The 15389-nt window shown below is 51.7% G+C and overlaps 7 protein-coding genes and 1 non-coding gene across 8 annotated transcripts; 3 read left to right on the top strand and 5 right to left on the bottom strand.

The window, feature by feature from the left end:
* Positions 1-170: 170 nt before the first annotated feature.
* BDP55DRAFT_t318 lies at positions 171-243 on the bottom strand. The gene has a single exon. It is a non-coding gene; the product is annotated as a tRNA-Lys (tRNA).
* A 574-nt stretch (positions 244-817) lies between these two features.
* Positions 818-1850, bottom strand: BDP55DRAFT_734222 (uncharacterized protein; the record flags this gene model as incomplete). The annotated part of the gene is made up of 2 exons (XM_060580180.1): positions 818-1113; positions 1172-1850. The coding sequence occupies 2 exons, from the start codon at positions 1848-1850 to the stop codon at positions 818-820; spliced, it is 975 nt and encodes a 324-aa protein (XP_060423112.1).
* Positions 1851-5748: 3898 nt separating this feature from the next.
* Positions 5749-7140, top strand: BDP55DRAFT_683061 (short chain dehydrogenase). Its single transcript, XM_060576312.1, has 3 exons — positions 5749-6058; positions 6218-6755; positions 6816-7140. The coding sequence occupies exons 1-3, from the start codon at positions 5947-5949 to the stop codon at positions 7012-7014; spliced, it is 849 nt and encodes a 282-aa protein (XP_060423111.1). The 5' UTR covers positions 5749-5946; the 3' UTR covers positions 7015-7140.
* Positions 7141-8324: 1184 nt separating this feature from the next.
* Positions 8325-8732, top strand: BDP55DRAFT_683058 (uncharacterized protein). The gene has a single exon (XM_060576311.1). It carries the CDS (start codon positions 8353-8355, stop codon positions 8596-8598), a length of 246 nt encoding a protein of 81 aa, XP_060423110.1. The 5' UTR covers positions 8325-8352; the 3' UTR covers positions 8599-8732.
* A 217-nt stretch (positions 8733-8949) lies between these two features.
* On the bottom strand, positions 8950-10257 carry BDP55DRAFT_565433 (uncharacterized protein; the record flags this gene model as incomplete). Its single annotated transcript, XM_060570418.1, has 4 exons — positions 8950-9383; positions 9436-9621; positions 9676-10123; positions 10204-10257. The coding sequence occupies 4 exons, from the start codon at positions 10255-10257 to the stop codon at positions 8950-8952; spliced, it is 1122 nt and encodes a 373-aa protein (XP_060423109.1).
* Positions 10258-11184: 927 nt separating this feature from the next.
* Positions 11185-12879, top strand: BDP55DRAFT_637971 (FAD binding domain-containing protein; the record flags this gene model as incomplete). Its single annotated transcript, XM_060573052.1, has 5 exons — positions 11185-11280; positions 11380-11736; positions 11789-11867; positions 11967-12171; positions 12192-12879. The coding sequence occupies 5 exons, from the start codon at positions 11185-11187 to the stop codon at positions 12877-12879; spliced, it is 1425 nt and encodes a 474-aa protein (XP_060423108.1).
* Positions 12880-13119: 240 nt separating this feature from the next.
* Positions 13120-13951, bottom strand: BDP55DRAFT_773422 (uncharacterized protein). Its single transcript, XM_060581174.1, has one exon. It carries the CDS (start codon positions 13694-13696, stop codon positions 13196-13198), a length of 501 nt encoding a protein of 166 aa, XP_060423107.1. The 5' UTR covers positions 13697-13951; the 3' UTR covers positions 13120-13195.
* Positions 13952-14118: 167 nt separating this feature from the next.
* BDP55DRAFT_759008 (uncharacterized protein) lies at positions 14119-15152 on the bottom strand. The gene is made up of 2 exons (XM_060580820.1): positions 14475-15152; positions 14119-14414 (listed from the first exon to the last, which is right to left on the bottom strand). The coding sequence occupies exons 1-2, from the start codon at positions 14744-14746 to the stop codon at positions 14312-14314; spliced, it is 375 nt and encodes a 124-aa protein (XP_060423106.1). The 5' UTR covers positions 14747-15152; the 3' UTR covers positions 14119-14311.
* Positions 15153-15389: the final 237 nt, after the last annotated feature.

The raw sequence follows: 15389 nt of genomic DNA, 5'->3' as shown, positions 1-15389 counted from the left end.
AAATCAATCTTCTTCATAGGGGCCCCTGGCTCATTAGAACCTAACAGCGACTGGAAGACATGCGGAGACACAAAAGAGTGTTTGAATGACTGTTGCAAGCCTGCACAGCACTGTTAAAAATGACAAAAATTAACCCGAAGAATGACTTGGCCAATCGCGGTGAGGATTTGAGCCTCACGCGGGGGTCGAACCCGCAACCTTGAGATTAAGAGTCTCACGCTCTACCGATTGAGCTAGCAAGGCGGGTCTTGTTTGTTGAAGGCCTCTCACAATTTAGGACTCATAGTGGCTGCAGGCCAGGCCCATTTGCGCTTCCCTGATGTTGAGACTCCCCAAGTGAGAGGCTCGGCAGTCAAACACGGAGTCTTGAAAAGTGAAAGCGGTTCAATAAATTTAAGTGTAGCTAATTGAACCTTGATTACCTTATGCGACGAACAGTTTTCCCCAATTCGAGAAGCGAACACTCCCATTTGGTGACGGCTAGCACAGACCATGCTAGATTGTTGCAGAGAACAGGTGAGCTCCGACTTGGGAGATATCATACACATTGTTGACATGTGGAATAGCAATGGGATAATCTACTAGAGGTGCCTAAATCCAATAATGACGAACCCAGAGTGTGCAGTGAAGAAGTTGTACATTCAGCATCAGATAATGGTTCATCTCTTTCTAATGAGAGACATTACCAAAGTAGGAACTATTCAGAATGCGTGATGTCCAGTATCAAGACACCTTGATGAATCGTCAAGCTGCGCCCCAAACTCCCCGCTTAGAATAGAAATAGATCGATCATATAACACCAGTCATTCGTCATTGATCACTTCGTGGCCGTCGGAGCTCCGTCGCCCAGTTCTGCCCTTGGCACCTCCCGCTCCGTGCTATCCAGCTCGCTGACCGGGTGCAAATCGCTCCCAAGGGCAGAGTATGATGGAAGATGCCGCGGACCCGTAGGGTGGCCGCTGAGAGAGCTCACATTGCTGTCCGAGTAGGTTGACATATGGCGCGGGTCCATGCTCATGGGTGAGCTAGGATGCTTCATGGAGTAGTATGGTGAGTGCGGCGGAGGTGATGAAGGGGCATGAGACTCGGGGACGGCTGTTGTCGCATACGATGCTGTGGGATATGTCAGTCTTGATCTGATTCCAGCTGGATGATTGTAGTGAAGACTTACCATATGCGGGATCGTAGGGGCCAGGACTGCTGTGTGGCACATATCCCATCTCAGGGTGTTGGCTCGGATGAGGACTCTGTACAGCAGACTCCCACGCCGGCGGTTCACGCCTCTCGTTGCGCTTCCTGGCGTGCCAACCACATCTCCATATGATCGCCACAACGATGCCAACAGCTACTGCCGCGCCAATCGCAATGCCAACAATGGCTCCCGTCCCCAAACCTCCACCACCACCTCCGGAAGGAGACCCACTCGGAGTCGGTGTGGCCGTCGCCGATGATGATGCCGACGGCGTGGATGTCACGGACTCATCCGGGAGGAACACGGCCCTCGAGCTCGCATTCGAACTCAGCGTCGCCGATATAAGATTCGTTTGCGGGCATAACCCGTCCGGCTCCTGGCACGGGTTCGTCGCGCAGCACCCGATGAAGGAGATATCGTTTGTGCACGTCCAGAAGATCTCGCTCGGCGGCCTGGCGTCGTCGCAACCCTGGGCTGGTATGTTTGCGTAGCGGTCCGGGTTGAAGGCCGATATCCTCCTGTCCTTTGTCGGACACTTCCCGCTGCCGTCGGCGCAGGGGTTTGTCGCACAACAGCCTAGGAACTCGACTTTGCTATCTTCGCAGATGTAAAAGTCGCCACCTTTAGGACAGCTCAAACCCAAGTTGGCTACCGCCATTTTGTGTGTGTGGTTGAATGATGCGAAGCTGTAGATATATTCAGTTTGAGTAGAGACCTGGCTTCACTCTCGAGGTTCACGGTTCGAGGTCCAGCTTGTGTGGTATAGGAAAATAACACCAGAGAAGTTTGAGGAGACTTGACAGGAACGCATGGTTATGCTACATAAGACGCAGGTTTGATATGTATATAAGCTCATAAGCGTAAACTTGAGGGAAGACCCGCAGTCAAAAGGTGTCACCAACGGCCCCAAGCCTGCATCTCATGCTGATCGCCGACTTGACCGGGCAACATCATTCGACTTGTCGGATTTGGACGGGGTTTCTTGGGTGAGGTACCTGCAAGCAGCCTTGGAATCCTCATTTTCTTTTGCAGGCAGACAAATATTTGTCTTATTGTTGCAAGGGAGCGTGGGAGAGCGGTGGGAGGATGCAGCCAAATTTCGCACTTGCAGGTCTCCACAGCCTCTTTTCTGGGAAGCCTGGCTTCGCTTGGCAGCTGGAGCTGGCGAGCCTCTTCACTTTCACCTGGGCGTTGGTGGCTGCAGTGTTTTCAAGCAGGCTATGCTAGTCTACTAGGTAGACATTGGAGTTGATCTGCATATGCTGTGTGATTCTTTGGAATCCTGTGCAGACAACCTTCTTTGGGTGTGTACGACCCCGGGGCAATACAATTGAGACACAGAGGGACTGGGGGCCACGAGAATCACTTTGTTGATGTGTGCCCCTTCTGCGCCGCATGATCTCATGAGACGGGTTATGGACGCACAAGAGAGCAGTTGTGCAAACAATGATCTAACGGGAAGGCCGTTGGCGGCCACATGAAACCTTGGATGAGTGCATATGCGGCGAGGTAACTCTGTTGGTTGTGATTTAGATGTCGCGTTGTGTTGGTGCGTCTTGTTGGAACTGGGTGGGTGGTGGTTGGGAGGCTGAGGCTTTGCACTTTTTTGAAGGATCACCTGCGGAGTTCTTGGCCACTCAGCTGAGAATGAAAGTGAGATAAGCCCATGTCGGCTTCTCTTAGTAATTCTCAAAAAGCTAAAAATACGAGAAAGATGGGGAGGTTTGTCATGGTTGCAATCCCGATCGGGTAGGCTATTGCTGACAGGATGATAGGATTCCAACATAATTCCCGAGGATGCGGATTCGGGTTCACTGCTATCTGCAGTCCTGCGTCGGCTCACCATTGACAGCCTGCAATATACGAGAAATTCTTTTTGAGAATTCGGCGAAGTGGTGCGATTGACGTTATTAGGCAAGAAGCGAGAAAAGGTCAAGAAACGAGACGAACTTGTACCGTACCGGATTATTGGGGCAAAGTCGCATCGCAACCCAGCCATTCGGGCCCAGAATGAGATGAGATGGGGGCGGACAAGAACTCAACGCTGTCCGACCAGCCCGTCGTCGCCTCGTGTTCGTGCTTTCTCCGTAGAGTCTAATTTCTCACCATTGGAAAGGCTGTACTCCTCCACGAGTGAGATGGCGAGATCCGAGAACAAGTAGGGTCGGGGAGGAAGCAGGATGGAGGGACTCATGGAGGTGTCTCGCTGACCGCTCCGACCCGGAGCCTCCGTGCTGCGCTGGCTTTGCTGGCCACATTATGAACGTGATCGTGACTGCACGGCTCACGGGCGGTGTCTTCAAGGCTGCCGGCGCCGAACGAAGTCGAATCCTCTGAACTCTCTCTCTTGTCGGGTTGACTTTCGCCGCAAGTTATGCTTTGATGGGGGAGATGATCGCAGAACGTTATTTGTAAAGGGGGGTGGGGGGGGGGCACAAATGCATTTCAATGTTTTCTGCAGCCCCTCTGACAGCTATGGCACTGTAAAACAGATTCTTCGCTTGCCAGCAATGGATTAGGAGGAAGAGTAATTATTGTTGGCCCATGACCGCCAGAATAATCAGAATCACCAGGGATCAGTGCGGTGTGGCAAGGTGGTGAATAGTAAACCCCACGAAACAATGTTTACCGAACACCACACGGAAAACAGTTACCGTATTTTGTCATCAGCCCGAAAATCGCAGACATTGTACGAGCCATACGAAGAATAACGGGGGTCAAGCCCGATTCAATTGCCGTTTTTGGCAATTTCTCGAATGAAGGGGAGGGAGGGCGGCCTGGCGAGGATCTCCCGGCGTGGGCCGTTTCTCGAAGACCCAGCGCGGAGGCAAGGCAGCCATTAGTTCGAGACTTCCGGGCCGACCCATGGTCGAAGGAGGGAGGGGGGCCTCACGCCCGCGGCCCTCACAGTCACAGAGTTCACTTGCTGACCCGGGGTGGCTGAAGTTCGTCGGGCCTCCGCGACCGCAACGCCTGGGGCCGATTATGAGGCCTGGCTCTGGCTTTCATGGCTGGGAAGGGCCCTGCTTCGGATCCAGGCTTGAATAACTAGAGCCGGTAGAGCCCTTCGAGCCGTGACTCTTGCAGATTGTCTCACGGCGATTGCCGACTCAGTCTGACCCCTCCACTGGACCCGTCACCGTGATGAGGACCGGTACCGATTGCCGTGTCTCGAGTGATGAGGCCCCTCGCTCCGGGTTTGTGGGTACCAGTTCTCCGGAACCTTTGCACCCGCAACGCAATCTCCGGGTTCGCCAAGGGAGCAGTTCTATTTTGAAGAGGCTTGACATCAGACGATGGCAACATCATGACACGCACATGGTGATGAGAAGTCAAACTTTGTCAGTCTGCAAACTCGTGAAAACGCCGAGCAAGTATCGCCGAGCAGACATCGCCGCTGGTCGGTGATGCGGATCTGATACGGCGGCGAGTGGGTTCGCACAAGAGCCCGGGTCCAAGAAAAAACCTTCCACAAATCAGCGCAACACGTCGTCAACGTAAGCAGTCCCAAGTACGGAGGTGTAGCACTGATCCTCTCGGACGGCGTTGAGAATCCCATCAGACGGTCTTCGAGACTCGTGGTGGCGCCATATCCTATGGTTGACCGGCAACCCTCTTGATGAAGGTGGCAGCACCTCCTTTGGTGATTACCTTGGTGATCCGTGGCCGGGATGTGGAAAGGGCGGCGCCCCCCATGCCCGGGGAAGAACCCCGAATCCTCTCGTCTCGAACACCAACATATCCGAAGGCCTTGCGGGGCACATGGGAATCAGAGCGCATCGGCGAGCTGGATGTCGTCCGAATAGCGAGAAAAGAGCGAGTATACGTAGGTAAGGCACATAGGGCGATCCTCACGGCCAGTCAGCCACGGGCCACCAGAGGGATTCGCGCCGAAGACAATGGCGAGGACCAACAACCTTGATCATTGTACGGCAAGGGCTCACAGGGAAGCCAATTACGGGGTGCCTCTACGGGTATGTACGCGTGGGTACAGATGTACGAGCGAGGACGAGCAAAGGGATCCGTGGCGGTGGGACATGCCGCCTTGGCTTGCGGCCGGGGCTCGGTCCGGGCGGTCTCAATAACTTCAATGTTCTATCCAATGTTCCTGGGCAACTCGAATTGAGGTGACAATAAGGGGGAGAAGAAACGGCCGTGGTAGCGCTTCGGTCGTGTGGGTGAACCGTCGTGTGGTGAACCCAGGCGCGCCAAGGGGACCGGTCAACCAAGCGCTAGTTCAGGGACGCACAATGAAAGGCAAAGATCAGCCCAAAAAAAGAATAGGGATGGAGACTCTCTGGCTGCCTTGTGGCGTTACGTTAACTATGTTCGGCTCTCGCTTTTTTGGTGCGGGAAGCGATGTGCAGCAGTTGGGAAACTAGCAGCAGCTCCCGCACCCCAAAGACCTTTGAACCGTCTCGTTTCACGGACGTCCGGAGGCGCACGTCCATGTCCGGCGGTCTCTCCACGGGCGTCCGGGCGCGCGACGAACCGCCTCAGGTGAGGCGGTTGTCTAGGAGGGGAAAGCGAGTAAATAGAAACAATCAAGTTGTAGAGGAGAGATTGTTGAGATTGAAATGTCATATTTAAGAACCTGGAATGCCAACCTCTAAACATCTACTACTCGAAACAATTCAGCAGAACTCAATCACTCACTTAACCAATTCAACAACTCCTCGGTATCTCGACGATCCAACCCTCTTGACCAATATACCACTCCATCCACAGTCAACACCACATTAATCACATTCAAAATGCCTGGCGTTACTTCTCAGTCTACCGGTTCCAAGTACGATGCCATTCCCGGTCCCCTGGGCTTGGCCTCTGCTTCCCTTGAGGGCAAGGTCGCCCTCGTGACCGGTGCCGGTATGTGCCATCCAATGCTTTCCTTTTCTCTCACTCTATCCTCATAGGATGCGCTTCTCGGGAGAGCTGCCACCGGACAATCAGCAAGCTTCCTGAGGTGCATCATAAGGGTGGTCTGTTCGTCTGATCTAACACCGAACTAACACAAACACTATCTAGGCCGTGGTATTGGTCGTGAGATGGCTCTTGAGCTCGGACGTCGCGGTGCCAAGGTCATCGTCAACTACGCCAACAGCGCTGACACCGCCGAGGAAGTCGTCCAGGCCATCAAGAAGGGTGGCTCCGACGCCGCTGCCATCAAGGCCAACGTTTCCGACGTCGACCAGATTGTCTCCATGTTCGCCGAGGCCAAGAAGATCTTCGGCAAGCTTCACATTGTCTGCTCCAACTCCGGTGTCGTCTCCTTCGGCCACGTCAAGGATGTCACCCCCGAGGAGTTCGACCGTGTCTTCTCCATCAACACCCGCGGACAGTTCTTCGTTGCTCGCGAGGCCTACAAGAACCTCGAGGTTGGCGGCCGTGTCATCCTCATGGGTTCCATCACTGGCCAGGCCAAGGGTGTCCCCAAGCACGCCATCTACTCTGGTTCCAAGGGAACTATCGAGACCTTCGTCCGCTGCATGGCCATCGACTTCGGTGACAAGAAGATCACCGTCAACGCCGTTGCCCCCGGTGGTATCAAGACCGACATGTACCGGTAAGTGCACACTTGATCCTTAACGTCATCTCACAGACCAAGTAGCTAACAAACACCCAGTGACGTCTGCCGCGAGTACATCCCCGGTGGTGCTGAGCTTGACGACGAAGGTGTCGATGAGTACGCCGCCGGCTGGTCCCCCATGCACCGTGTCGGTCTCCCGATCGACATTGCCCGTGTCGTCTGCTTCCTGGCTTCCCAGGACGGCGAGTGGATCAACGGAAAGGTCCTCGGTATTGACGGTGCTGCTTGCATGTAAACTACCTATACCTCACCTAATGTAGTAATCGGAGTAATGGGCATCGGACGGGGATACTAGATTGGATCACTGTACATTTTAGATTTATGACAGGGGATATAATGAATAAAGCCATGTGCCCCATCACACAGAACCATCTCGCCTCGTAACCTTCGCGTCCATTTCAAACCTGTCTTCTAGTCTGGTCAAGACGCTTTACTCCGCACTTGGCATCGATTCCTGTCTGTCGAGCTGAGAACTGTATTTTGAGACGAGGTTCATTCATTAGTCTAACATTGATCGGAACTTGGAACGGCACGAAGTCCTAAACCTGAAGTCTTCTTCACTGCGGCTGTTGTCGAAGGGCCAGGTCTAACCCTACCACAACCATAAAGTGCAAGGGCCGCGCCGTCTGTCATTGCAAACCATCTGTACTCCTTCCGAACAGTTTCCCATTTTCTGTACTTGCACTTTTGTGCGAAACCTGCCAATGGTGAAATAACTTAACAGTTGCTCTTCACAGTAAAGACCTGGGCGTGCATGGCAAAGTCCTGCGTTACTCCAGCTGATGCTAGGTTAAGTTCCTGGATACTTCAATTGCTTGCTTCCCCGATGGTAGGTTGTGATCTTCGAAGTGGCCGTAGGACACTAAAAAAGCCTGCAGTACTTAGTAAAGTAGACTAGGGATACTAAGTAAGGTTCTTACGGCATGAGAGTTGACCAACTTTCGCGATTCCCCTACGCGTAAATACCCGTCGCCTGGTTGATGAAAGATGAAGCGCATAGGCAATACCCGAAACTGTTCGATTTCCCCGAGACTCTCGGGAGATTCGGCAGTTGCGGTGAATGATCGACACGGACGAGCCCATTCAGTTGCTTTCTTAGAGTTCCGTGGTTGTGGTTCTCCCGTCTCCATCTTGTCGAAGTATGAGTCCTAGGGTACTATATCCCAAATGAAATCTGCTATCCGTAACCTTGAATCCGGCAAAAAGTGTCCGTGTTCCTGCCAGTTTGACCAACAGTTCGCTGATAGAGTTTGATAAGATGGTTCGTGTGGTGGTCTAAGAAGAATGCGATCGTCGTGAGCTTGACTCGTACAGGGCAAAACCAGTTTGTTCTGGGGAAAATGAGGCACTGCACAAGTCATGTAACTACGAGGCGACCTCGAGGAGGATATTGCTAATAATCACGACACGGAGAAACCGCTTAGGGTGAAACTCAAACATCCCAGTCTTTGGATATATATACACTTGCAGCCAGCCCGAGCTGGGAGTTGTTTTCCGATTACTGAACACATTCAACCAATACGCTCTTTACAACTACCCACCAGTCTTTACCAGCCTTAAACTCAAATTCAAAATGCACGCCGCTTCTATCCTTCTCGTCGCCCTCTCCGCCGTCGGCATGGTTGCCGCCAAGCGCGACTGTAGACGCGACAGATCCCACCCCGGCCGCGGCTGGTACTGGATCGTCGAGGGCGACACCCTCAACGAGATCGCCGCCGATTTCGGTTCCACCGCCAACATCATTGCCGCTATGAACGGCATCCCCAACCCCGACTCCATCCCGGCCTGGAAGACTATTGTCGTCCCCTGCCCTCCTTAGATTATCCAAGCTAGATCGAATGGATACCCCGCGACACAACACCGGCGTACCGCAAGCGAACTTCATTACCGTCAGAAACTTCGCATATCTGGTCAACTACCACGTCAAACTTTAGGGCATAGCTTAGATAATGCATAATACACGTTGAAAGCTCGTTGGATCTGACGAAGTATTCAGTGAATCGATTCACCTTTGGCACCAATGCCCGATCAATGACTGAATGATTTGGGAGCTTCATGTTCCTAGCGCCCGCAGTTTAATTGTTTGATACCAGATGTGTAGCAAACTCGTTCTTCGGGGGAAGCATCGACGTAGATATCGAAAGACGAACAGAATCTCTTCTCATTCAGGCTATGCGCCACCTTTCCGACGGTCTATAGGCTTCATCTCGAACTCAGACACGTCTTTAGAAGCATTCTTGTCAGCTGCTTCATTGCGATGTTCAGTCTGAGGTCGAGGTGCGTACTCGACGCTCTTCTCAGTGGTCCATGTGATGCCGCCTCCTCCACCAGCACTGCTTCCTTGCTGCTCTGAAACCAGGATGCTGCTGTCACTGGATGCATCGCGATCTCTTGGCTCTCCTCTTGTAGCCGTCACAGTGCTCTGATTGTAGAATCTGCCACTTGCATCCCCCGTCTTGATGTATGCCCCAGCTCCCGAGGATGACTCTGTTCGTTTTCGGACCTGGCGAACGAAACCGCGAAGAACGGGTATAGATGCTGAAATGATGGTGACATTTGGTTCAGCCATGGACCAGACCCAGTAGACTGCTTGGTTGTACAGATCTGGTCATGAGCTCCTACAACCTTGCTTTACATCATAGAAGAGGCCACTTACAATCAGGAGATCTCACGTTGATCAACACGTAGCCGTGAACAGCTTTCATTACCCCTGTAACACCTGCTAGGATCCCCATGCTCAAAGCCATGACCAAGCATATTCTCTCCGATTGTTTTATTTGTAGGTTGAAGATCATCTTCCACGGCAGAAGAGCAAGAACCACGTCGCAAATAGCCGAATATACTGTAGTAGATGAGTTAGTCTTCGACATCATGGCTGCGTAAGGTTGAAACTTACATGCACTGAAGACACTGAATGTTACCGACTGGTCTACCTGCCAGCACCTATCCCCTCCGATATGTCCTTCATCTGGTGCACCGCAAACAGCCTGCCACGACGCGATGATGTGTATCGCAAACTGCAGGTTCATAGTAACGATAACGCCCCAGACGAGCTTCGCTTCCCAGCCTCCGGGCATCAACCTCAGCAGCGTGATTCCAAACGATGTCTTTGTCAAACCTAGAGCGACAGACTGGAGGTTGTGATGTACTCGGGCGATGGTGATCTTCAGCAAGTTCCCTCGAATAAGAAAGACAGCCATCAACCAAGACACGCTTGCCGATGCTAGGAGCAAGAAGAACCAGCCTACGATGAGACTCCAGTCGTCTGCTTGGAGCCCGATCCCGGCGTTTCGGAGTCGGCTATAGACTCTCAGGGCAAGGAAGATGGTTGACATGAGCAGCATCTAAAAGTCGAGACGCTTATCAGAATACTACAACTCAAATCGGATGGTCTTGCTCTCTCGGGTTGCCAATCTTGACTTACTATCCATGTCGTTGCGTAGACAAGCGCCGAGAGATCGCTGTTGGCCCACGCCATAATGCTGGCATGCAGATGGAGATCTGGAGCTGGTGGCTTCAGATCACCACGAATCTTCCAATGCCTAGTGGAAGGCTATAACAGGATCTCTCTTTGTGAACTTAGATTTAGCTTTGGAATATGGTAGAGAGTTAAGTTAAGTAAGGTTACCGTACCCGCCCGCAGGCTATGTCGGCTTACTCTCTAAAGTCCATGCTGACAAAAATCTACTTTCAACACCGCAATCTTCATGCCGAGTCATATCCCATTGTCAGTTGCGAAAAGGCCCTGCGGAGCCACGGGTCAACCCTTGCTGTCCTCCCTGGCAGTATCCGCATTCAGTACACCGTTGCGGCACTGCGACGAACGACAAACGGCAGTATACATCCGCCTCCGGGGTGCTGGATGCTCTTCCGACTTGGCAAAGATTCGTAAGATGTAAAGACCTGGAGTCATACAGCTGCATACAAGCGACATTGCGTTTCGTAATCGCTACAGAACCGGTCGAGGATTTCTAAGCTGTGCCGCCCGTGGGCCCCAGATAAAAGCACGATTGGCCAAAGAATTGAAGATGCGAGACCGAGCTGTGTCACTGAATGGTTGAGAATGAGATAATCTCGGCCGGGACGATGGTCTAAGGCCTATTCTGCGATGTCCTCCGTGCCGCGTATTGGCCCCGGTCTCCGACTGGTGGCTTCGGTGCCAATGGCCTGCGATCTTTCTGCACATACAGAGCGCAAAGCGGACTTCACAATTGGAGGATGAATAGAGTATTGACAAAGCAAGACGGATACAGTTACAGCTGGCAAAGAGCATGCTTCGAGTCAATAAAGAGTCGTAGCTCGGAGCTCCAAGCACAGGGAAGGCCGCATCAGTAGCAATAAATTACTTCCTTCTTCGCTTTCTTTTGGTGTTTCTTACCTACTCGAGTCATTCCTTAATCCAACCATGGCTCTGAAGATGTGTCGTGGCGTAATTGCCCTACTCAGATTATCCAGCCAGGTTGTGGCTCAGTCATACAGCACATCATCAGAGTTCAAAGCCGTAAGTTCCTCTCATTGGCGGAATCTCTCTGCTCCCAGCTGCAACACGTTTGCAACATGTCCCGCGTCTGCGTGTCGAATACCTACTTGAAACAACCAGTGTGATGCCCTCTTTGATGCTGGGCTTGGAGATATTCTAGTCTTTCCGACCAACATCGCTTACACCGAGAGTACCTCGACATACTATTCGTCAGAAAACCGTCGACTTCGACCTTACTGTATTGTCCAGCCGCGCTCGACTGAGGATGACTCCTTCGCGATCAAGGCTCTGGGTAGTGTGAGCAGTGCTGGGAATTGGGACATTGCCGTCCGCTCTGGTGGTCATAGTGACTACGACAACAATGCTGCTCACCGAGGAGTGACTATCGACCTTACTTTCTTCAACTCCACCGAGCTTGTCAAAAGCGGCTGTTTCAACGGGACTGCCGATTGGAGGGGACAGAGTGTTCTGACAAATGTAAAATAATCCCAGTCGTAGTTTTGCAGAGTAACGAACTAATACCGGGAAGAGTATCGCTCAAATCCGCCCTGCTGCCCGTTGGGGCAACGTCATGACCTACCTCGAAACATACAATTTGGGAGTCACAGGTAGACGATCTGGCCATGTTGGCGTTGGCGGACTGCTGGTATCCGGCAGTGCACCCTAACGCACACAGCTTTACGGCTTTTCATGCGACAATGTCGTAGGCTATGAAGTGGTTCTCGCTAATGGATCGATGGTCGAGGCTACTGCTGAGGAAAACGCAGACCTCTTGAAGGCTTTGGAAGGCGGTGGAAGCAACCTAGGAATTGTCACTCGGTTCGATGTTAGAACCTTCACCGTACCCCCTTCCGGTGCCTATGGAGGCCTGATCTTCGCTTCCTGGAGCGACTTGGACATCATCATTAACCAGTTTGTCAGCTATGCCCCAGTTCAATTGGTTCTGGCAACCCCGACCACGAGTCTGTCGTCTATCGATCCGATGCCGGCAACCTAGCTGTGATGGCCATGGCCGTCAGTACTGACGGCAACGAAAATTCGACGACGTTTGCCCCGTTCAAAGACATTACTCTGACGAGGGACATGAGATTCAAGCAGCCTCTCAGCAAGATTGCGGCGACCATTGCCGACACTGGCGGATCACATTACATTCCTTTCTCTCTGTCTTTGCAAGCCACGCCGGAGATCATGGAAAAGGCTGCCGACATCTTCGTGGCTCTGACACAAGAGTTGGATGCCACCAGTGTTCCGGTTTCCGTCAACTTTGTTTTCCAACCACTGCCCAAGAACCTCGCCTCAGTCAAACCCGGCAATAACATCCTAGGCTTCGAGAAAAACCTACCTGCCGACTCAATTCTCTTCGAGGCTAGAGGCACCCTGGTAGATACCGATGTAGAGTATGGAGGAATTGTTGAGAGCATGATGGGCAGGGCCATCGAAGAGCTGAGGGCGTACTCTGCTTCTTTTGAAGGTCACTCGACATTTCTGTACGTGAATTACGCCGACCCGGAGCAAGACGTTATTGGATCCTATGGCGCAGAAAGTGTACGGCTACTGAAGGATACAGCTGCAAAGTACGACCTGGCGGGCTTTTTCCAACGTCGGATTCCTGGAGGGTGAGAGGTCAGCCGGGTATGAGCATTCATAAACAAGGGGACAGAACCAAGGTTTCATTAGCCCCTTTTGAATCAGAAGGTGGAACTATTGTAAGCGAAGATGGTATCCCAAATTTTCCATATTTGAGACTTCAGCCTCTAACGCCGTTTCGTATTGATCCCAATGACCCAATACATTGCACCTTAGCCAATTTCTTCCAAAAGAAATGAAGGATTTTTTACATAATGTAGACATCTTAGAACCCTGATGTACTTCTTGTATAGGGGAAGTTTGGTTTTTGAAATACATGTAGTGATTTCTTTGATCTTCTGGTTGGCCTTTACATGACCAGACATTCGTTTTCTGCTTCGGCAGACAGGCTCACACCACACTTCTCTGCCTGAACCTTTAGGGGGTTTTGAAATTCCGTGAAGTACATATAGTCAGTCAAGTCGGAGAATGCGTGCTCGAAGTGCTTTACGAAGACGTAAAGACGCTCCTTATTGTCTTGATGCGATTCCATAACACTGCGAGCAATGTGAAGACGATTATGGGCTGCTGCGGCTTGAGAATCGTACGAACAGCCTGAACAGCGCCAATCGGGCCCACCTTGCTCGTCCAGCTCATCTTCGATTTTTTGAAACATGTTCATAAGCGTCCAGGCGATCTCAGTGTAGTTGAATCCGGAAAGGGCGCGGCAACCGACAATGCCGTTGGCGATATCAACTTTTGCGGCGTCCAAATCCTCGTGAAAAACTTCCAAATTGCCGCAGTCGGTGCTGTTGTCCTGACTCCTCCTACCCCTCTGGACTAGCCGGCATCTTTGGCTTGAAGAGTACATGGCATTCTTCAGCTATTTCCATTCCTTCATCAAAAGTAACAGAGACCCCCAACCATTCGTCGCTCATTCCCATGTTCAAGGCAGTACGTACTACTTCTGTCTCCTCGAATTGAACTTCTCCTATTGCTAGGTTGAATCGCCTTGCTTGATCGAGGCGAACTATTCCAATTGCAGACCAAGGATCAAGCATCTTTTCCGGTTTGCGGCTGGGGTCCCGATTGGCCTCTTGATAAAGCACCAATTGCGATTTCGTACGAAACATGCCGAGGTTGCTCAAATCACCGACATCATACCCATCAATGCTGGGGACCTTCGACGCGTCGAAAACGTCTTGGAAACATCTCGCAAACTTGAACTTCGGGATTTCGCCTTTGGGCAAAATGGAGTCCTTAAACAAGGCTCGGAAAAAGTCAGATGGTAGCGAAAGCTTTGCTGGGAGGCTGTCGCGTTCGTAGAAATAAGTTGGTAGGGATCGCAAGTACCAGGTACGACAAAGCCAGGAGGCGCGTGCTCCAAGCGAACCCAAGCTTTGGCAAAGCTACCTGTAAAATAAGGGGGAAGACGATGCCCCCGATCGAGCCGCCCGTTGCTGCAATTCCCATGGCTAGACCCCGTCTACTGTTGAACCAGTGCCCGATGATAGCAAACGCTGGGGTATTCAGCAAAGACGCACCGAGACCAGCCAGGACCGAGAAGGTCAGCATTAGTTGATAGTAAGCTGTTTTCAGATCGTCAGTGTCGTTGTCTCTTTGATGTCGGGCAATGCATTGTAACTTACTGTCGCAGAAGCTCAAGATAACGAGACTGCTGATCGTGATGATGCTTCCAAAAGCAACTAGAATACGATGTCCATGTTTGTCGAATATGGGCCCTGCTAAAATGCCAAACAGGTAGGTAACAAACAGGTAAGTGGAGAAGATCCAGCCAATCTGAGAAGGCGTGTACTCTCGAAGTTGATGCTTGGAGAAGTAAGACTAAAAGACTGCGGCTGTGTTTGGCAGACCGAAAACTGACACCATCGCGCAGAATGAACCGAGCACCACGCCCCATCCCTCCACGCCGCCTTCCGGGTAAGTCAATTCCTCGCTATCGCTGACTTCATTGCTGGCAGTAGCATCCGCCGATTTCGTGTTGCTTTCGGCACGAGTATCGTCATGGCTCGCTGCATGACTGACATTTGTGTTCTCATCGAACCTCGCAGTTCGGCAATGCACGTCCAGTGGTCCAGCTGGTTTCTTCATTTCAACCAGGTGGCAGATTTTCCATGAGTAGGGAATTGGTGGCCGGGGGAATCAGCAGTCAAATAGGTTGAGTATTTGCGTGCAGTGTCGCAGGAAAGATCATCATAGACGATATCGCGAAAGAGGCGAGCTAGCGCCTTGACGGAACTACGTCTAAATGTACGCGAGGATTCGCAGCAATGATCGGAGATAGGAAATGGCACAGGTGTTTAGTGGATATGATAGAAGCCACATGTACCTAGAAAACATGGGTCTAGGCCGTAGATCCTTGAAGTAAGGTAGCCATGAGAGTTGATATTCATTCTTTTTCAAGAACAGTATACTACCTACAGCACTTGGTGTTTTGATGACAATCATTCGGCTGGCTAACTTTCGAAAGAACGCCGAGGAACATTATCAACGAGTAATGAATCAAAGAGCCAAGGGTCAAGGAACACATTTCCCGGAGGGAA

Source organism: Colletotrichum godetiae (genome assembly GCF_030913485.1).
Source record: "Colletotrichum godetiae strain CBS 193.32 chromosome Unknown BDP55scaffold_75, whole genome shotgun sequence".
NCBI lineage: Eukaryota > Fungi > Ascomycota > Sordariomycetes > Glomerellales > Glomerellaceae > Colletotrichum > Colletotrichum godetiae.
This window is presented reverse-complemented; position numbering and strand designations above follow the sequence as displayed.